The sequence below is a fragment of the Colletotrichum tamarilloi genome, assembly GCF_030869305.1.
Source record: "Colletotrichum tamarilloi strain Tom-12 chromosome Unknown Scaffold_9.1, whole genome shotgun sequence".
Lineage (NCBI taxonomy): Eukaryota > Fungi > Ascomycota > Sordariomycetes > Glomerellales > Glomerellaceae > Colletotrichum > Colletotrichum tamarilloi.
The window spans coordinates 918,885-939,733 of NW_026849392.1; the positions used below are offsets into that span (position 1 = coordinate 918,885).

A 20,849-nucleotide genomic window follows, 5' to 3' on the forward strand; every position below is an offset into this window, starting at 1 on the left:
GCCTATACTCTCTGTACAGATGGGATGACGGGATCACGAAAGAAAAAAAAAACGGTGGAGAATTAGGGGTCATGGCGCGGTAGAAGACTGGGACTGGTCGGATATGAAGTAGTCCGATAGACCACAGACGCCAGCCAGCACGCGCCGTGTAAGTGATGATGGATAGAAGTAGGTACGTAGGTCAGGTATGCCGTTGCTCTTTTCCGCAGTGGCGTGTAGTATCGAAATGTTTCAAGATCCAGGGGTAGCAGCACGGCGTTTGGATCGTGCAGCAGGTCTGCAAGAGTAAAGAGCGGCCTTGCCGATACGAAGATGGGATGATGGGGGATCACGGAGCAGGCAGAGACCAGCTACTCATTGTGTATAGGACTTTTGAGTTAGAGTAGGGTCATGGCGGTAAGATGAATACTTGGATAGGCGCTTCGATACGAATGCCATGTTGAGGGCAGAGTAGCACAGATGCCGGTGGGATTCATTTCAGCCTTAGCGGTTGTTTCTTCCTACGTGCCAGAGGGCGTTAGGTGTAGGTTGCGTTCAATATCTCGGGCCGTGCGTGTGAAGTCCGAGAGACGGCCGCCCCGATGTACGGCCCGCGGTCATGGTGAGGAATGCAGCGCTAGTGGCGCTAATGATATCCCATTCCAGCAATCGATGGGAAAAGAAGTACGAGAATGTGTGGGCACTGGAGTGATCCTCGGATCCGGATACGTGTGCTAGTGTTGGATAATCTGTACGGGTATGTAAGTGTATGTAAAGTGAGATTTTGGGTGCACGCGAACGGCGGATTTACATGTACGCCAGGCGTTTCTGCATTGTAAGAGGTGCCAGGCTAAACATAGTTGTTAACAAGAGGCTTGAATTTTGATGTTCATGTGTTCATTGGACGGCATAGGGCGTTTGACGGATGGCGGAAAACGAGGAGGGAAAGTGTTTGGACGTTTTCTTTGGAGAGGGGTGAGGAGGCGTGTAGGGAGGGGTTGAGAGTATGACAATAAACCATAGTAGGTAAAAAGGGGGAGAGATACCACGATTGAGTTTTGAGAAAAAGGTCTGTGTCTCTTTGGGCACTGCTGTCCCTGTCAGTCAGAAACATTTTGACTTGCTCTCTCTATCAAGCTCTTCCTTGGTCTCCTGTCTGGTTAACATGTGCAAGGTGGGAGAGACGCACACACATACACACTACTAGAGAGTGAACGGACGAGAGCATGCGGAGTGTTTTGATTCCATCATCGTAAGAGTCCGTTTGAGAGGAGGTTCGTGTAGATGTTTCGGCGTTTAGGAAAGAAAGTTGGGACGTTCCCGATAGAGAGACCAAAGAGGGGGAGAGGACAAGGGACAGGGTTGTGTCATATCGTGGTTCGTTCCAGTGGTTTAATTAATTTCGCTGTAAACTCGACTTAGAGATGCGAGATTTGCCTTGGCTCTGCATGTTCTCACGGTTTAATTGTTCATCGGTAAAGCTTCTCCGAACCGCTCGGACGTTTCTTCTTTCATGTAGTCTAGTGTAGTAAAGGAGGGGGTAAAGAGCAATGTCATAGAGAAGACGCTTACCGTTGCTTTCTGCCTTCTTTACAGAAAAGAAGTTAAAGAGAATGGACGTGCTCATCGAATGCAGTCGCTCGTGCCGAAAGGTAATCAATGACACATGGACGTCTATAAATGGTATACAAGCTCGATGCAGAAAAGCGGCGTTTCTGACAGCTGTAAAGCTGAGCTCTAAAAAGAACTTCGGTGTATCCCGGTATATTGTGGCATACGGCGGTGGTGATTTCTCTCGTTTTCTTGTTCGTGGTGTCGATGAGATGATGTTCAATGGAAGTTGAAGCTTACGGATGCCTACAATTGGTAAGGTACGTATTAGAGCCGGAGATATGATGTTTCCAAAAGGGGAAGGCGTAAAAGCCGGGGATTAACCCCGACTAACAAGCACCTTCCAAAGTTCCTCCTCCTCCTTTCCTATGCTTGTGATGACGATTGCTCTCCTTCCATTGCTCACTGACATTGGTCACGTTTCCGGGAAACTTGCATCTCCATTGCTCTTCCGGGTACTGCTCCATACTCTTTTCTGCTTCTTCCTCAAGAGAAACAAGCAGCTAAACTCCGGATCACTTGCATCCCAGATCGGTAATCCATCTCGGACCTCGTCTTACCTCACTTCGCCCAAGCTCACTCCTCTACACGCTACTCTACGGGAATCTGGGACATCCACCCGGCCCATAGCCATCACCCCACACCCCGAAAATCTTATCCAAGGGGGTGTATTCCAAAGAAAAGGGGTGAAGAGAAGGAAGAGTGCCTTAGATCGAGGGTAGGGTAGCAGAGCCGACTCGGCCGGCGCAAAGAAGAGGGAACGAACCATGTCATCCGCGTCGGACATCACTCAGTTCACGTCCGTCTTCCGTGCTCAGTCTCTGTCCGACGGCCAGCGCAGGGTGACAAAGCGCAACCGTCAACCCGTCTCGTGCCTAGCCTGCCGCGCGCGGAAGCTACGATGCGATCGCGCACTCCCATGCGGTGCGTGTGTTAGGCGCGGGGACGAGGGGGCATGCAAGTTTGGGGCTGCTGCCCCTGCCTCAGCTTCTACTTCTGCTTCTGCACCTGCACCTGCATCTGCATCTACACCATCTACATCTGCTTCTGTCTCTGCCTCTGCGTCAGGCGGCGCTAATGCTGTCACCGGCACCGGTTCTATTACCGTTTCTGGAAGCGATGCTATTCCTGTCACCTCTGGTGGAGGCATTGGGAATACTCCGACCTCGACCACTCGTGCAAACGGGAATCTAGCCGCTGTCACTTCAGATGGAGCTACTCGTCATCGACGTGGGAGCGGAGCGGGACAGCAGCCGCGTCCGGAGGTTCACTTCCGCCTCCGAAAATTGGAGGATATGGTCCAGGACCTCGTCCGGAGGGGCATGAATTCATCCAAAGACCGTGACCGGAACGGCCCCCAGTCCACCCCGGCACCGGCCTCAGGACCCGGCCCCACCAAGTCCACCGGGACCGTCAACGCCGTGCCGACACCACCGACGGACTCGGAACCACTCCAGAGCGGAAGCAGCAGCACCGGCGATGACTCCCCAGCCCCGATTGCTATCGACGGAGACGACGCCTACTACGGCGCAACGCACTGGACCGCTCTCCTCCATCACATCCGCGAGATCAAAACGGCCCTTGAGCCGGATCCTACCGTTGCTCCTGAACCTCCCGAAGGTGGCGCCTGCTCCATCGGCCCAGACTTCCTCTTCGGCGCCGTCGTGCCCGTCTCCCTGCCGGAGGTTCTCTACAGCCTCCCGCCACGACAGGACCTCGAGAAGCTACTCGGCGTCTACTTCAACGCTAGGTTCACCGCCGTGCCCTTTATCCACGTCGGCCGCTTCCAACGCGAGTACGCCGCTTTCTGGGCCAACCCGGAGTCGATGAGCTGGCTCTGGATCAGTATCTTGTTTTCCATAATATCAAACGCCACCGTCATCGTCCGCGGTAAGGGTAACGCCGAAGCACTCGGCCTCAACCCTGCAAAGCTCAAAGAGGCCTCGGCGTATTCGGGTCGCGCGGTGCAGTGCCTCATCAAGGGCAACTACCTCGCCGCGAGACCCTACTCAGTCGAAGCGACGCTCCTCGTCGCCTACTCCCGCGTACTAGGCAGCAGGGACATGGACCCGGTCCTCTGGAACATGTTCGGCGTCGCCACACGCCTGGCCCAGCGCCGCGGCTACCATCTCGAGCCCTCGCACCTCTCGGTACCCATCACCCCCTTTGACGCCGAGATGCGCCGCCGCGCCTGGTTTTACTGCGAGGCGTTTGACCTCCTGCTGTCCTTCCAGCTCGGCATGCCGGCCATCGTCCACGAAGGCGACAACGACGCCGTCGGGCCCGAGAACCACCCGGACGAAGACTTTGACGAGAACACGACGACGATGCCGCCGCCTCGCCCGCCGACGGAAGCCACGCCTTCGCTCTACTACTGCTATAAGTCGAAACTCTGCCGGATCCTTCGGCGCGTCATCCGCCACGCCCTATCCCCCGCGCAGCCCGCCTACGCCGAAACCCAAGTCCTCAACGACACCTTGCACGCCTGGCACGCCGCCCTGCCCGCTGTGCTGCGCGTGAGGCCGATCCGGGAGACGGGCTTCACGGAGCAGAATCATACGGTCATGCAGCGGCTGATGCTGGAGCTGATGTACAGTAAGGCGCTGTGCGTGCTGCACCGGCGGTACCTAAGCAGGGAAAAGGGGTGCTATAACGGGGACCCGCGCTTCGCTTCGTCGAGGGAGATCTGCAGGGCTGCGGCGCTGCGGGTGTTGGATTTGCATGCCGAGTTTGATCGGGAGGCGAGCCCCGGGGGTAGGTTATTTGAGGATCGGTACATGTTGAGTAGTCTGACGTTGCATGATTTCATGATTGCTGCCATGGTTGTTTGTTTGGATCTGAATGAGAGTACGGATACGAGGTATGTTCTCTCGTCTTAGGAGCTGCTCCTTTCTTGGCGGGAAAGGGGGTTACGAGGAGAATAGCGGGCTTGAGGATGTCTGAGTTATTTTTGCTAACAACTGGGGAAAAGTGACGAAGACTATGAACGAAAAATGGAGGCCCTCAAGACAGCAAGCGAGATCTGGTCGCGGAGGTCAGACTGCTCCAAGGACGCAAGGCACGCGGCGGCGGTCCTGCGGGCCATGGTCCAGCGCATATCGCGCCAGAGGAAGCAGCAGCACACCGACAACGTCACGAGCACGACGGCAACGGCTGAGACGGCAGCGAATACAGGCAGTAGTAGTTTCGATGGCCCATATCGAGACCCGGCTCTGTTCAGCGAGTCGTTGGCTCTGCACTCTGGGTTTGGAGATGTTGATGGCTTGCGTTGTCAGACGCCAGGCCAGGGTCAGGGTTTCCTTGGAGAGGGGGCGTATCAGAGTGACGAGTTTGATTTTATGGCGTTGGATAATGCTTTGAACGATCCTGCTAGTGTGGACTGGGTAAGTTTTGACAGAAGATGCTTCCCTGAAGAATTACGATCTGGAGAGATTATGAACTGACGATTGACGCAGAGCATGTTGGATCAATACTTGATGCTGGACCGGGCTGGGGAACTGGCGATGGACGTGTCCCTCGAATAAGATCCTTTCCCTGTTGTCATTTATACAGAGATGCTAGCAGGAAGAGGAGGATCATAGTCTGCTGTCAACAGGCAAGGTGACCTTGAAATAGATCGCCAGGGAAATGAGACTGGCTTCATCCTCCAACTCTAGCCGTATATTCAAGGCCGCACAGGTCCCTCCGAGGGTCTACCCGTTTCCCGAATGAGAGTGAGAGTAACGAGACTTGGTAACCTCTCGGTGCGCCTCTTCGAGGAGACGTTCTAAGTCCTCCATAATATTGTTATCGTTACTAGTCTCCGATATATTATCTTCGTAGAGCTTATCCCTAGGACTAGTGTTGATGGTACTAGAACTCTATGAGGTTGGGTGAGGGCTTGATGGGTACTGCAGTCTTGAGACCCTTCCGTCCTTAGAGTAATAGTGTTTCGTTCTTATGATCGACTACCGCTCTAACGCGTCTATACTACTGTTTGCCGAGGAGAAGGTCCTACTTATTACTGCGTTTAATAATAATAGCTTAGATTACTATTAGAATGTCTCCTACCACGAGTCGAATAATGCCGTACTTGTGCACGAGCGTCACTTGATTGTTAGCCAGTCTGATTGTCATTGGCTCCTGCATTTCTATTCGGGGGATGCGGTGTCTCTCAACGAAGGTGAGGTTGCGCAGCCTGTCCTTGATACCGTGGAAAAGAGTAGCAGCCACACTGTTCGTTGCCGACGATAGTGTGATGATGTTGTTCTTCGTGTTGAGGCAAGGTCGCAAGTCCCGATGTGACAGCCAATTGTCCAGAATCCTGGGCTGAGCCGAGGTAGGCACAACTCTCACTCATCTCACCCAGCACCCCTTACACGCACCGAAGACATATCCCTCAGGGAATACACCTCCAGTGGCAAACATCTCTCCACGAGGTAAGGTAGCTATGTTGGAAGGAGTCCTTCGGGGCTTTTTGATGTCTGAATAGTTACTGACCTTGCATCCCGAGGTGGCCTTCCTGCTGGCGAAGCATGTGGAAGAAGCCGCCAAGTTTTGGCCATGGTCGTCACACTGTTGCCTGCAAGAAGGGATTGGAGCCTGGTATGGGCGTATCTGTAGTGAATGATGTCTACCCAGACCACGAGAGAGACTCGAGTTTACGAGTACCTTACTTAGTGGACATCACCGCAGAGCAAATCCCGGATACTATCTCAAACGAACACCAAGGCCGATTCTCACACTGGATAGACATCCCCTGACCGTCTTTCCCAGGTCAAGAATATCACACAGATACAACTCCGTCTCGGCATCTACGCCAGCTCAATCAATCAACCACATCATCCAAGGACCACGGCTCATGCCAGCTTTGCAAGAGGTCGACAAACACATCATCTCAACATCCGTCACGCTCCTTCTACACGGACACGCCTACCTATCAAAGTCTCGTATGATCCATCCCAGTGGCTTGCATTTTCATAAAGATCGATTCAAGTATCTGATCTACGCTAGATTAGATCTCGTCACGCGAAGTAGGCAGTTCGAAATCCACCTCTCAGAATCTAATACGCCAGTCATGTGTATGTATATGGTGAACTTGGTGACCTGAGCAACAACGGGGCTAACATAGCTCAACACGCTTGAGACAGGCATTCGAATTTATACGTTCCTGTTCCCTGGCAATGGAAACAGCAGGCAAACAAGTCTTCCATTCTTGTTGAAGTTGTTTTCGCAGCATGAAGCCATTCAAAGTGCTCCGCCATGACGCTAGTTCATCTCGATAGGCCAAAACGAACATCTCGTATCGTACACGCATCAGAGTCAGTTCCGGCAACTGCATCATCATATCGAGGAAGGGTGGCATGTCACATCAGGAAACGCAGAGGTCATTGAGTGGTGTAGTGTAAAGTTTCATGTCCATTGTATCCCTCTCCGTCTCTCTTCTGTCTATCGGCCTCCACACAACTCTCTCCCCAAAATATCTCTCAACCGCCGTCTCGCATTCACCAATCTCTCTCCCCAACAGCGCAGTCGCCTCAAGCTGTGCCGGACACGGCGAGCCCTATTATCAACTTTAACGAAAACGTGCGGCAGAACCTAACCCAATGCTTAAAAACCCCTGCAACCGCCATGCGCCGTGCTGCGCTGTACATTATCAAGTTGTATGTTTTTTGTTTCTCTCCTTAGAAACAGAAAGTTCTTAGTTAAAGAAGGTCCCCATTCCCGAGGTGAGATTTCCATGCCAGTGATTTTATGATGCCCCGACGACCTCCAGAAGCGGAGACGCCGTCGACGCACAGATGAAGAGAAAACCAGAAAGAAAGGCTAGTGTGTTCGTCATTATCCCGGAATAGCCAGTGTGCGCGCTGGATGCTACTCCGTGGTCGTCATGCGGGAAAAAAGTGTAGCTCAGAGGATGAATAAGTTTTCGTCGGAAAAGATGAAGAGTGACGGACAAAGGGGATTGGTGAGTGGTGGATAAGTCGTCAACCAGGTGTGGCCGCCTGGTTTTCTCAAACATCGATCCGGCATCTGGCTGGGTTTGTCCAGTGGGCATTTATATAGTGGTGAGGTGTAGTCTTAGCCGTCCTTGTGGCAACACGAACATAAACAGAAGCCAAGATTCTAGCCTATGGAATTGTTAGTGACACGGTCCGACGATGGGTGAGACACAGAGAGATACATACCACAGCAAAGCACCTTCATGAACTTCTGGAAGCCTGTAGGCTGAGGCTCGGTAGGACGGCCATTAGGAGGGGCCGGCTGCTGGTTCATCGGTGTCTGTTGAGGAACGTTCTGGGGGAGGTTGCGGTTGCTGTTCTGAAACTGGGCCTGAGTTGAGCCGGTGGGGGTGGCCATGTCCCGAAGACCCCCGACTCCGGAGCCCCGTTGCGCGTTCAAGGCGCCGGGGGCGTTTGGTTGACCTCTCGACTTCGCCATCTGCTTGATCGGAGAAGGAGGCGGGGGTTGCGCGGCGTTTAAACGGCCGACTGTCAGGTTGTTGGGGTTGTTGGGGTTTGCAGCACCGCCCCGATGGCCGCTGTGAAGCTCCATCTGAGACGGGCCGGGTCGAGCATTTGGGTTGTGCAGGTATCCGGGGTTGTGGCCCTTCATGGCATCCCATCCCTTCCCGTTGTCCTTGGAGATCTTCATCCAGTCGTACTCGCCGTCCTCGACCTCGCCGGTGTTCTTCAGGGCCTGTGTGAAGAGCTCGCGGAGGTAGTCGTAGTCGGGGGTGTCCTCGAAACCGAGATTCCGTACGTAGGTCAAGTACTTGTTGAACTCATCGGGGAATCCTTCGCAGAGGTCCTTGATAGGGGTGGTCTGCTTCTTCTCACCAATCTTCTCGTACTTCTGCTTGTTTGTTGCAGCCTTCAGTCCTTGCCAGGGAAGACCGCCACGAAGGAAGTACATAAAGACGTGACCGAGAGCCTCGAGATCATCACGGCGGGATTGTTCGCGACCGAGATGGGTGTTGATACTCATGTATCGGGCGGTACCGGACAGCGACTTTCGCTCTCTGTAAGGGATGTGCTGCTTCGTCTTAGGATCGCGGTACTGCTTGGCCATGCCGAAATCGACAACGTGAATCACGTTGGCGGCTTTGGTGCCCGGTCTGCCGATCAGGAAGTTGTCGGGCTTGATGTCACGGTAGATGAGGTTCTTCTCGTGAATGGTTTGCACTCTCGACAGCTGTATCATTCGTTAGTCGATTTACATTATGATAAGGCTGGCCGTAACTCACCATCTGCTTGGCAACCATGACGACGGTCTTGATGGTGAACCTTCGGCCGCAGTGGTCGAAAAGATCCTCAAGGGAGGGACCAAGAAGGTCGATCACGAGGATGTTGTGCAGACCCTCCTGTCCGAAGTAGTAGACGTTGGGGATGCCAGCTTCAAAAGAGTCAGTAATGCCATCGAGCGAAAGATTGTGGTATGGACATACGGCATCCGACGAGAATCTTGTACGTCCGGTACTCATCTCGCAATTGAGGTGCGTCGCTTTTACGCGGCTCCTACGACGAGAGAGAATATTAGCACGATGTTGAAGCAATGTTGAGCGACCGCGACGCCCTTGAACGACGCGGTATCTGATTGAGTGAAGTCGGCGACGTACAAATTTGATGGCGACCTGTTGGTTATTCAGGAGGTTGGTGCCCTCGAAAATGACACCGAAAGATCCCTCTCCAATCTTCTTTCCCACACGGTAGTGCACGCCGACGACGTTGCTCGATGAGGAAGCCATTGCGTCGAAGGCCTACGTCCTCTTACGGACCGTAGTGTCGGGGCAAAGGCAGGGCCTGGATGCTCGGTTCAATCGTGTCGGTTGTCGGTCGAGGCGGTCTGATGGAGTCGATCGGGGGTTGTTGTATGAAGGTGGGAAAAAAATATGGACGATATGTCTAAAAGGACGATGAGGGTCGCAGGTCAGCTAGCTGCTCGTTATCCCGATGCCCATTTGAGCTGACTTGGTTTCGGGGAGGCGAATTCAGGCCGAGAGGACGGGAAGGGGGTGGTTGCGTGGTTGTGGTTGCTTGGAAGAGGATTTCAGGAAAGGAAAGGATGAATGGGGGAGGACTGGGAGAGAATGGATGGAAATTTGGGGCAAGTGGACGGATGGCAGCCGCAGACGAGTGATTTCAGTGGGTAATCCGCCCCCCGGACCACATGCACTGCACGGGGAGTGCGAAGCAGCTGGCGGGAAAAGGATGGGCTGGACCGGGCTGGGCTGCTGGGCTTGGGGCTTCCCAGGGCTGTTACTGGCAGGTAGCCGCTGGGCACGGAGTGAGGTGAGGTGGTAGGTAACTGGTTGAGGAGCAACTTGGGGTGGTGCCGGAGCCTGGAGGTGCAGTGCAGATGGAGCGAAGAGGGAGACGGGAGGGAGTTGGGTACGGGTACGCAGTACGGAGTACAGTAAGGTACTCTGCAGCAGAAAAGAAATAAAAACAAAATAAAAATATTGAGTTGAGGTGGTGCCGTTGGTGGTGCCTCCACAGGCATGTTGCTGCTGTTGTGCTGTGCAAGCCAGCGCCCAGCGAAATTGTTGGCTCGGTGCCGGGCCGGTCTCTCTCTGTCTCTCTCTCTCTCTCTCACACGCACACCCACACAGAGCAACACTCACCACGCACCACACCACAGTATACACACACGCACGCGCGCGCGCAAGACCAGTACACGAATCGCCTAGCCTTGGCCTGAGGCCGAAGCTGAGGGCAAGAGAGAAGGGGGGCGGGAGAATGAGGGTACGGACACAGGCGGTGATGGTCCAGGCAAGGGTGCATTGTGCAATGTGCAGGGGACAATCCGATCGGGTGTTGCTTGTGCAGAGGCGTCCATCCGTTTGTTGGATGCCGCCTTGTGCTGTGCAGCAGCGGGTGGGCTCTCATCACAGCCTCCCTGTTTTCTTACTCACCTAGGATCTGGATGTTCCTGTTTCTGCCTTTAGGCTGAGATCAACCTATTCCTGTCCTGCTCTATTCGCAGGCTCTCCTCTCTGTCGGTGCTGCTGATTTAATTTCTTGTCGTGGGCAGACTGCCTAATCTAATGCTTTAATTCGTCCGTTGTTGTTGGAATGTCTTGTCTCGGGGGGCGACAGCAGGGAGGCGGTGCGAAGGCTGAGTCGTATCTCGCCGTTGTCGGATTGTGCCGGTGAATCGTCTCCGATCGAGGCTTGTCGAGGCGAAGAGGAGCGCGACTAGGAGGGAAGGAAAGGGGAAGGAAAGAAGAAGGAGAGGAAGATAGAGAAAAAGAGGGAGAGATAGATCGAGAAAGGTGAGATGCTACTCCGTATTCCGTGCAGCCGGTGTCGTCAACGGTCCAGGTGAAATTACAAGCGACGCCTCAACCTCTCAATAACTAAACCTGCCTTGCAACGCTCACCGTGGCCCACACTTCACATTCAATGAACGATGGGGGGTCAGATCAGTTCTGGGTTCAAGGTCCAGGTCCCAAGTCCAGTTTCCAGGATTGGTAAAGTGAGCAACGACGGTCGAAGGGGGGAAGCGAGGGAAAAAAGAGCCACGACCGACGAACGTGTGGGCGGCTGTCTGTCGAGGGGGTAGGGAATGGATCTAATGTCTAATTTCAACGGACGAGGGGCCCGGCGCCGAAAGACATGGTGAGTGGAAGAGGACTTTCGGAATCTTGGAACAACTCGGAGAAGAAGATTGGGAGATTGGTAGATTGGGAGCATAAACACAAACGGGCTTTCGCGACAACCTAACATATCGATCATCAAACGCAGCACAATCTACAGAGCGCTCAACTTTGGATTGGTCTAGATTGGAAATGGCATGAGAGCTGTACGGCCGCTCCGAGCTGCCTCCCGGCCTCCCTCCGGCATGTCTGATATTTGTTCCGTACAGAATGGTGAAGGGTTACGGATAGAAACAAGGTATCTCTGAATGTCCGTCAGATCGGTGGTACGTATCTGGATAAGTCCGAATACTGGTTGAGTAGGGTACCTGAGGAAGACGGTTACGAAAGGGAAAGCATTAAGCAACTGGCCCTGCCTTCCCTTTTTGCTAAGGTACCTGACCGGCTTGAGCATCGTGAACGGACACCGACACCAACAAAATCAAGCACAGACCAGCTGATGGCAATGGCGTGTCACCTCACAAAGGGGAAGACGGCTACTAGTGCCTGATTACTGAGGTTCTAGACGCAAAAGAGGTGGAGGTATTCTGTACATGGACGCATACATCCAAAGATACTTGTCGTGGAGGGAAGGTACCTTTACCCTGCCTTACCGACAGCTCTGGCGGACCTAGCAACCTGACCTTTCGAGGTGGATTTCCCTCTGCCAAGGCCAAGGGCAGGAACGGCCTGGCAGGCCGGTACCTGTCGTCAACCCAATCTCCCACCAATTTCCCATGTACCGGAGTCGACTTCTGTTTTGGGGTCTACCGTCTACCGTCTACTAAACCGTAACCTGGTCTGCCCCTCTCAGTCGGCTCCAATTCGCAGTACATACCATCCAACACCTTCCCTCTCTCCCAACTGTTCGTTGCCCGTATCCTCTTTTTTACCACCTATATGGCCTTGCTCGAGAACCCACGCCGTATTCGTCTCTTCTCGTCTCGTCTCGTCCCAATCTCGAAGGAAAACGAACTCCTCTTCATTGCACCTCAAGATAGGAGACCTGAACTAGTACGGAACTCCGGCGTCCGCCCTCTGCATCCATTCTCGTCTGAACTCCAGCCACCCGTGGCCCGTCGTCTGTCTGCCAGGCATCTGTACAGATATTCTGCCTGTCGGCCCCGCCATTCACTCTCAGTCTCTGTGCTGAGCTGTGCTGTGCGGTGCGGTGCCATGCGGTGCGGTGCCGTAGGTGTTCTACGAGCGAACGACCACGGGAGAGAGACACAGACGCTATACCGCGGGCAAGGGTCATGGCAGAGACCAGCGGATAGTCCACCCAACGATAGGTACGCCAGGGGAACCGGGGACACACGCTCGCGCCTATCTCGTCCAGCATGTTGCATGTTCCTTTGCCCGTAGGCATTGCGGCAATCCCAAGCCAAGCCAAGCCCAAACAGCAGTAGAAAGTCGCGCTAGAAACGACCCTAGAAAACACACGGCGTATGCCCTGTGCGGGGATCGAGGTCCGCTGACGGCCTAGTCTGCGTCCGCCGCATATCTCGCTTTGTCCCCGTGAAGGAGGAAGTTCATATCCTAGCCACAACAGGCCTTGCTCTTCACTTTCCATCGGCCGACGACCCCTTTCAAGGGAGCCTGGAAACCTCCAAACAAGGGGCAACGACCAAGTCTGAGATATGTCTGACTGGGAGACGACGGATATGGCTCATCGCCCGTTGATGTCCAATTCAGTCTTCACACAGTCGGCATTGTCTACGCAAGCGCATCAGGCGAAGACACTCGACACACCCTGAATCGTGTTGATTCCCACATTCCACATTTCAAAACGTGTACATCGGTTGCTTGTCGGCAATTGAGAGCGTCCTTCGAGAAAAAAATGACGAGACATATCGATACTTGGTACTATTCCCACGACGGCATCTATTCAACACAAGGCTGTACCTTACTCATGGCAGCCGCTTTATTCTTGGCGGTTGGCATACATGGTGGTACGCTCGACGACATGTTCGCGCGTCCCACATGGCATGAATGTGTATTTCCCTGCAAACCATCACAATGACCATTTCAATCCTGCGAAAATTCTCTTCCTCGGCAAAGGCATAGCAGCATAAACTGTGGCCCAAGCACCATGCCGCTAGCCCATTCAGAACATCCAATGGCACGCCGTTAGTCGCCTGTTCAACGGAGAAGAAGAAAAAAGGCTTGAGAGGGTTGAAAAATGGAGGATCACCAACACGAACCCACGCGTATGTACCCGTTGCAGGTGCTGGAGGCGCCGCCGTCCAATTGCCATTCTTCCTGCAGCAGAACCTTGCCCGTACCGGCTTGGACCTGCAGCGGCGCTACAGTCCGGCTCGTTTTATCCCCCACCGCCGCGATGCCGCCCGAGATGCGGTGAAAGACCGCCCCGCTCCGTTCCATGTGGGAAGTCAACCAACAAATGCCTCCTCACGCGGCAACCGGCTGGGATACCGCTTCTGCTTGCCATTCGATACTGACTGCCTCCTCTCAACGCTGCCTGTCGTGCTATCGTGCCCATCATCCGATGTCTACACTACTCCCGTCACCATTCAACATGTGTGGTGGCTCACCAGCCAGCCAACCATCCGCGCTCTCTCCGCCTTACGGTTTCACCTTTCTCCCGTACATCCCCGTCAGCTGGCCCTCCGACCCGTCAGACATATTCTCCAACGTTCGAATGAAACGCTGACCCATCCAGCACTCCTCTAGAGTCTCAACTACGAACAGGCCTCCCCGCGTTCATCTTGGGCCCGTCATCCAATGAATAGCTACCATCAGGCCGTCTAAACCGCACCATAGCTCTCGTCTAGCCGGTGACAGTCACAGGGTAGACGCATTCACTAAAACCAAAAACCCCGTTGGAACACACGTTGGACCTGACGGCGTTCCAGCTTCTGTGGTCATTGTCCTTTTCGTTTCTAATCGGGCGAGTCGGAGCTAATAGTATTTCCTGAACCAAGATTTCACGGCTAGTCATCCAGCAGGTATACGGCGAATCAGATTCTCGACACGCCTTAGAGTTCGTAAGCCATGTCTCAAGACAAAGGCCCGCCTCTGTAAGCAAGCAATGCCAGGATAGTGTGGCTCGCTTTCCTCGGCACGCTGTGGCTTGCGCACTCTCCATGTGAATGACGTTGGAGGACTCCAGCCATTGCTTGCTGGGCGCTCGACGCTCGTTATCATTAGATATCATTTGGGACGACGACGACCGGGACGGCATGAATCGTGGCTTGGCCAGAGTTGTCGGACGGTACCTTACCCCTCCAGCGGGCAGGCATCACTTCCTCCAAGATGCGTGGCCAGAGGGTGTGAAGGTTGACTCTATCTCTTTTCGTTTCTCAAACAAGATCTTGGCACAAGTCTAATTGCGAGTGCGAGCCGCGGGAGCCAAAGCCGCCCAGGCATGTCTGTTGTCTCGACTTTTTGACCACAGTGGATTCCTTATACTCCAGACCTGCGAGCAGACCTGCTCCAGACTTTTGCGGCGAGAAAGAAAAGCTGTTTAGGTGGGATTGTAATAGGTGAGGTGGTTGATCGGCATACCTATGGATTGATCGCCGTGGATGCCGTGGATAGCTTGCTGTAAATTTGGAAAAGCAAGATCCCTGTGCAGAGTGGGAGTACCTTACGTCGCCTCTTTCTTTGGAGACATTTTTCCACACGAGGCCGTGGATCGGCGTGGCTCAAATGCTGGCAAAACTTTCCCCCCGCCTTGGCCAGTGCTTCCTCTCCCAGTGGTCTCCCGGTTACACGGGAAGGAGAATAAGAGAAAGAGACTCCGGAAGCGTATCACCTAGAGTAGACGGGAAGAGGCGGGCGCATCGCGCGTATCGTCGTCGTCGTCGTCGTCGTACGCCGCGTTGTTTTGCTTTGCTCTGCTTTGTCTCCGATGTTGCACTCTTTGTCCATGTAAGTTGGGGCGCCGCCGGGCGTCGCGCGCCGAGCGGGTGGCGAATGTGTAGTTTATATACCACGCGATATGTCGCGGGAGTTATATGTATACGTGCGTTTTGACGACGACGTCGGCGACTATGTGAAATGTCTGCTTTCAAAGAGTCAGAGAAAGGATGAAAAAAAAAAGGAAACGAAGAGGGAGAAAAACAGGGAAGAAGAATAATAGTAGCATGGGACAACGAAAATACATCATCGTGGAAACGCAATCAAGTGTCTCGTGCACCAGTATAGAGTAAAGTACTGGATAGATTGAACGATATCTCTCTGAGATTGTAAATTCACGGAGTTTTGAAACATGTTGTATAGTGTTTAGTTTTATCACAAATGCTCGAGAAAAAGCTCTACCCAACACTAGTGCCAAGTCCGATCACGCACCCTCTCGTTTTGCAGCTATCACCAGAGCACGGCATCTCGGAACAGATTGCTGTCATGACAAAGCCAGAACTTCTCAAAAACCTCACACCTGTGCCAAAGTTTCATGGCAAAGGCCAATTCACTAGCATTGCAAAAGTCATGATGGAGGAACAACATATCGAAATAAGAGTGGCAGGCCCTCCCTAATCGTGTATTTTATCTGTAATCTGAATCGTCGTGTTGCTTGCTGGCAGCTTCTGTCTGCATCAACCTCTTTCTTTTTTTATGTCCCGCCTCTCTCATGCCTTTCCCAATTCGTTATTGATGTGTAGAAGAATAAAGAGGAGCCTTGGTGCCGTGGCACATCTGTTAAGGCTCATGGAAAGGAAAGTCAAAAAACACCAATGCCTCAGCCTCGTCGAGAGCTGTTAAAGTTACACCCAGAACCTGACTTCCCAAAAGTCCCCAGTACTAAAGAAATGATCCTCATGTATGAGGGATGCTGCATGACCCCGTGACTTCCCTGGAATCTAGACTCAGAATAAGGACCCCCACCCGGCGCCGAACTTGGAGTTCTTTGACGAGAGGCTCGATCCAGACGAGTAGAGAACACCATCTTGTTGCCGAAATGCCTCCACATCCTAATGCAGACCGTTCGCCTTACCATTCGTCTGCAGGTCCGGAATGTCCTCCGTGGCAGCCCGAGTAGCCTCATCCACACTATCCGCAACTAACGTCTCGGCAGACTCGGCCGTTGTGCGAGTCCATTCCTCCAGACGTGCCTTGTCGATGTATTTGCGCAGTACCGAGTCTTCCCACTTCATTGCATCCAGGAGCTTATCCCGGTAAGACTTTTCCCAGCTAGCCCAGCGGGCGTCGAGGTCGTCCACGAATGCTCCCAACGCGTCGGAAGGCCTCGTTGGTTGGAAAGGCTCGTCAATTCTCTCTGTTTGGTAGTTAGCAACTGGCTTCGTGAGAGCGACTTGGTGGTACCCACGTTTTTGGTAGCAGGAAATGAAAGCACTGAAGAGCGTAGTCCTGGTTAACTTCTCTCCAACGAACGAATCGTCCTTCAACTGCGTATCGTTGAGCTTTGTCCAATCATCGCGGATGAAGCAGCGTCTCCAGATCAAACGCTTGGCCATCTTCGACTCCTCGCCCTTGAGTCCCAGTGAAGCAGCCTCCAGAGCCAGATAGAAGGGATCATCAATGTCGGCGGCCGTCTCACCCGGCAGATGAACGAGAGTGAGTAGGTCAATGAGAGACATGGCATCAAGAGCCTCGTGCTTAAGGAGCCTTCTCATGCTGCTCTCGAAGACTTGGATCAATGCCTTTTGTTTCTTTGGGATGTGAAGACAGTGATTTTCCATGGCAAGTTGCAGTTCAGCGCTTTCATCTACAGCCATCTGAACAGAAGGGAAGATCTGGGCGTAGAGCTGATCCTGAATTTTGATGAGATGAAGTTGATCGTCGATGATCTCAATCTTCTCGTCGGATGTTCCCTCAACCTCGACGTTGGCTTGCTTGAAGCCGAAGAGATCGGATGGGGCAGGCTTCTCAGATTCAGCTAGCAAAGCTAGCTTTCCAAGACTAAGTTCAATCTTCTTGTTCCAGACCTGCTGCTCACGGGTAATACCGAGGTCGAAAAGAGTCTCCGCCGCATGCCCAATGTCACGCTCACGCTGGATGTCGTTGATCCACGAAATCTTGGCGAGTTCAGGTTTGGTGCGTAGGAAATTTGTTCTGTATCCATGGTTGTCGTGACTGAAGTCCAATACGGCCTGGACACCAGCATTGTCGAGCAGAATGTCGTACGTGGGGAACGCAAAGGCCTCGCCATACTTGTCAAAGTACACACCAATTTGCTTCTCTTTCAGCTCCGCTTGCTTAGTGAGTTCGCGAGCATCGACTTGTGATCTTGACACTGTCGCTTCACTTCTGAGACTGTTGATCTGTTCGATCATAGCCAAAGCAAGGGCTCTCCAGCACCGGTGCTTCTCGGCAATGTTGATACTCTCATCCCACTTGCCGAGACGGAGAAGGGAGAGAACCTTGTCGTTTCGGTCCGAATCGTAGAGCTTGGAGAGATGCTCTGACCACTTCTGCGCCTTTGCGTCTTGTTGTACAGCATTCCATCGAGATGCCTCGAGCAATGACACGAGGTACAGATCGCTCAGATTGGCAATTTCTGAGTTGATCTTCTCCAGGAGCGCAGGATCCGGCTGCTTCGTCTTGTCCTTGGTCTTCTCCTTGGGAGGGTAGTATTGATCAAGCCACGTGTGACTGAGCTCAAGAAGCCGCTTCAAGTTGTTGCAAATGTAGTGACATCCGGTCCAGGGTTCAGCGAGACCATCGTAATTGTCGCGCAAGATGCCGAATTGCAGCTCTTCGTCTTCGAGTCCGTAGAATGAGAGCTTCTTTTGCCGGTACTCGAGCGCCGTCATGAGAGCGACCAGATTCACTTGCTGGGCCTCGTACATGAGTCGAGTGATTTTAGCATCGTCCATGATGTGGTCTTTGTACATGTACTTGATCACTTCATAGGCCCACGCGATAAAGATCTCGAGCTTGCCAACGTCATGCACGAACCAGTGCCTGACGCGATCGACTTCCCCTGCGCTGCGGTTCGGGTTCGTCTTTTCGTCTTGGTGAATGAACTCGACAATCTCAGCAATCAGGTCCTTCTTGTCGTTCGCAGGTCGCTCGTTCGTAAAAGCCTCGTGACGCTTCCACAGAACTGTTGCCACCATCATCTTCTCGGCATGCGAGAGTAGAAGCCAGCGGGTACGACGGTCCAGCTTGACCTTTGTTATCTTGAGGTGAGACATCAACCGATCGAGGGCCTGACAGCGAGTGCTAAGATTGTCTTCCAAAGATGCGAGCAGACTTGAAATGTGCGATGTCGCTGAACTCATGATCTCGTGGCTGAGTTGCAACGCAGCTTCAGACACCTCCTCATCCGAAAATTGCACCCCTTTCCTTCCGTCGAAAATCAAGGGGGTATCTTGCTTGTTCCCAAAAAAGACAGCTTGCTCTAGCTTGCTCTTTGGCGTGACTTTGGGAGGTTGGTCACTGCCAAATTTGTCTATATCTGTTGTTGTGAGTCGCACGATACCAGTACCGCGGACCATGAGAACGACTGCTGGGTTCTTCGTCTTCTGGCGGCTTCTTGACTCCTCATGACCAGTATTAGCGGTCTGAGGCTCTTCAAAGCCAGATCCCAAGATCTCTGGCTGATTGTTGTCCGAAAGAGTGATGACATCTTCGTAGGTGGGAGGAATAATGTGGTTATCTTCTTGGAGCTGAGCGTCTGGTGATTCCGGAGGGTTGCCGATGGATGCCACAACTACAGCCTTGTCAAAAACGACGAAAGCTACAAGGGCCGGTCGGGGGAGATGCAAGCGAGGCCTGGTGGACTGCACTGGGTTCGCAGGATTGAAGCGCGCCTTGTATGAGGAAATCGGACGAACCATGCCAACTTGCGCGGAGGCCGGGGAAAGGATGACCTCAACCAAAGAGTAGTGCGACTCCTTCTTTTTGGTGAAGCTGACGAGAAGTAAGAGATGCTGCAGGTTCTTGTCTTCCGAAGCCATGGCGTTGCTGAGTCTGCTCATGTCCCGATACTTGGCATCCAAGCCCTTGGGAACGAAAGCAAAGTCGACAACCTCGAACGTCTCCGGCTGGAAGTCAGTAGCTGAGGGATCAACGTCGCGAATCGCTTGAATAATCTCCTCCTGCATGTCCGCTTCCACAATCGTGTCGTGGTGTCCACCGCGATGTACATTCCAGGCGTGAAGTCTGCCCTTCAACGTAGCTGCGACAACGTTACGTTCGCCAACTCGAGAAGTGCGCTCTGCCCGAACGGCAGCAATATCCCCGCGCCCTGCAGTTTGCGTCAAGGCGTGACGAATGCTACCGAAAATTCCACCCGCCGTGGAACCCAGGTTTGTCCGCAGGAATTGGACTGAGATCGTTGGTCTGCCGTGGCTGTCTCGAACGCTCATGTAGGCTAGTCGGCCACTGCTCAAGGCCAGAACGAATCCGGCGGACTCGGCGTTCGTGATTTGTATGACCTTTTCGCCAGAAAACATGCCTGATATCGATCCTTCCACGCCATTTCGCTGTTTCTTCATGAAGTCTAAAGTCGCGGCGCTCGTGATGGATTCCCAGTACGCGATCTTACCGCTGATGGGCATAACAACAACTAGGCCGGGCTCTGTTGATGAGGCCGATGGGGAGACGAGACAACCCAATGGTAGAGGTTCCGATGTGTGTTTTGAAGGATACGGGAGGGTGAATGTGAATGTCTCGGGAGATTGGGATGGATCCGTATACGGCCAAACGATCGCATGAGTATGGCTGAGGCTGAGAGCGTAGCGGTTCGAGAAGATATCGGCCTGTTGCTGGGCTTTACTTGACTGTTAGATGCGAAGGACGGCAATTCCGCAAACGTTACGTACCTGAAGCATCTGCGCGTAGACGATCTGGCAATGCAGGCAATTTGCTCACAGTGTAAGCGTTGTTCGTCGTCTGTTGGGGATCTTGTTAGCTAACCAGGGGGGCGTTCGTTGCGACCGTGTATTTGCGTACCAAAACAATACTTCCATCGCCCTTGGTCGGTCTGTCGCCTCCCTTTGGCTTCTTTGCGCGCACGCTGAGTTCTTTTCTCGGGGTGGGCGTGATGGGGTTCTGGTTTACGATACCATCCTGGCGTGTGTCGAGTATCGCAACTTTATCGGACTTGACCTCGTACATCTCGGGGCCCGTGGGCGCGGACACATCAGGATTCACGAAGGTCTGCTCGGTAAGAGGCAGACGCTGGCGCTTAGCTTTGGGTTGTTGGGCGAGGCTTTCGTTACTGGCCGGTCGCTGCCTTCTTCTGCTTCGCGTCGCGGTGGCGGGACCGCCCTCGTTCATGGAGGGAGAAAACATTGTGATGCTGTCGAGCGACCGGGCGCGAGGTGGTTGATGGGAGTCGTGGTCGCGGTCGCCGTGATGGTTCTGGTGATCGTGGATGGGCCGGTGTCAATCAGAAAAACATTTCGAGGATGGATGGATTCTGTGGCCTAAGGTATTCTGAATTTGTTAGGGAAAGCGGAGGTCGGAAACGGTGGACGCAAGTGGCAGAGCGGATTTAGCAAATATGTGAGAGTGACGAAGCATCAATCGATTGGGTCTCGCAAAAAAAACACAAGGTTGCTGCATCTGCCAAGCACGGACCAGCAGCGCCAGCAGCTCCTGTCTGACCACTAGCAGTGTGGTGTCAGGCTCCATGACCCCGGTGAGCAGCAGGTCAGGGCAGGTGTGCAGGTGTGCCGGCGTGCCAGCTGAGGCGGCGGAAGGGGCAACG

The 20,849-nt window shown here is 53.4% G+C and overlaps 4 protein-coding genes across 4 annotated transcripts; 2 read left to right on the plus strand and 2 right to left on the minus strand.

Moving 5' to 3' along the window:
* Nucleotides 1-2,357: 2,357 nt before the first annotated feature.
* On the plus strand, nucleotides 2,358-5,114 carry CTAM01_04044 (uncharacterized protein; the record flags this gene model as incomplete). Its single annotated transcript, XM_060520074.1, has 3 exons — nucleotides 2,358-4,450; nucleotides 4,562-4,973; nucleotides 5,046-5,114. 3 exons carry the CDS (start codon nucleotides 2,358-2,360, stop codon nucleotides 5,112-5,114), a joined length of 2,574 nt encoding a protein of 857 aa, XP_060385495.1.
* A 2,581-nt stretch (nucleotides 5,115-7,695) lies between these two features.
* On the minus strand, nucleotides 7,696-9,316 carry CTAM01_04045 (uncharacterized protein; the record flags this gene model as incomplete). The annotated part of the gene is made up of 4 exons (XM_060520075.1): nucleotides 7,696-8,763; nucleotides 8,816-8,964; nucleotides 9,017-9,086; nucleotides 9,188-9,316. The coding sequence occupies 4 exons, from the start codon at nucleotides 9,314-9,316 to the stop codon at nucleotides 7,696-7,698; spliced, it is 1,416 nt and encodes a 471-aa protein (XP_060385496.1).
* A 3,982-nt stretch (nucleotides 9,317-13,298) lies between these two features.
* On the plus strand, nucleotides 13,299-13,900 carry CTAM01_04046 (uncharacterized protein; the record flags this gene model as incomplete). Its single annotated transcript, XM_060520076.1, has 2 exons — nucleotides 13,299-13,335; nucleotides 13,434-13,900. 2 exons carry the CDS (start codon nucleotides 13,299-13,301, stop codon nucleotides 13,898-13,900), a joined length of 504 nt encoding a protein of 167 aa, XP_060385497.1.
* Nucleotides 13,901-16,140: 2,240 nt separating this feature from the next.
* Nucleotides 16,141-20,431, minus strand: CTAM01_04047 (uncharacterized protein; the record flags this gene model as incomplete). The annotated part of the gene is made up of 4 exons (XM_060520077.1): nucleotides 16,141-16,445; nucleotides 16,497-19,907; nucleotides 19,960-20,029; nucleotides 20,090-20,431. 4 exons carry the CDS (start codon nucleotides 20,429-20,431, stop codon nucleotides 16,141-16,143), a joined length of 4,128 nt encoding a protein of 1,375 aa, XP_060385498.1.
* Between the last annotated feature and the right edge of the window lie 418 nt (nucleotides 20,432-20,849).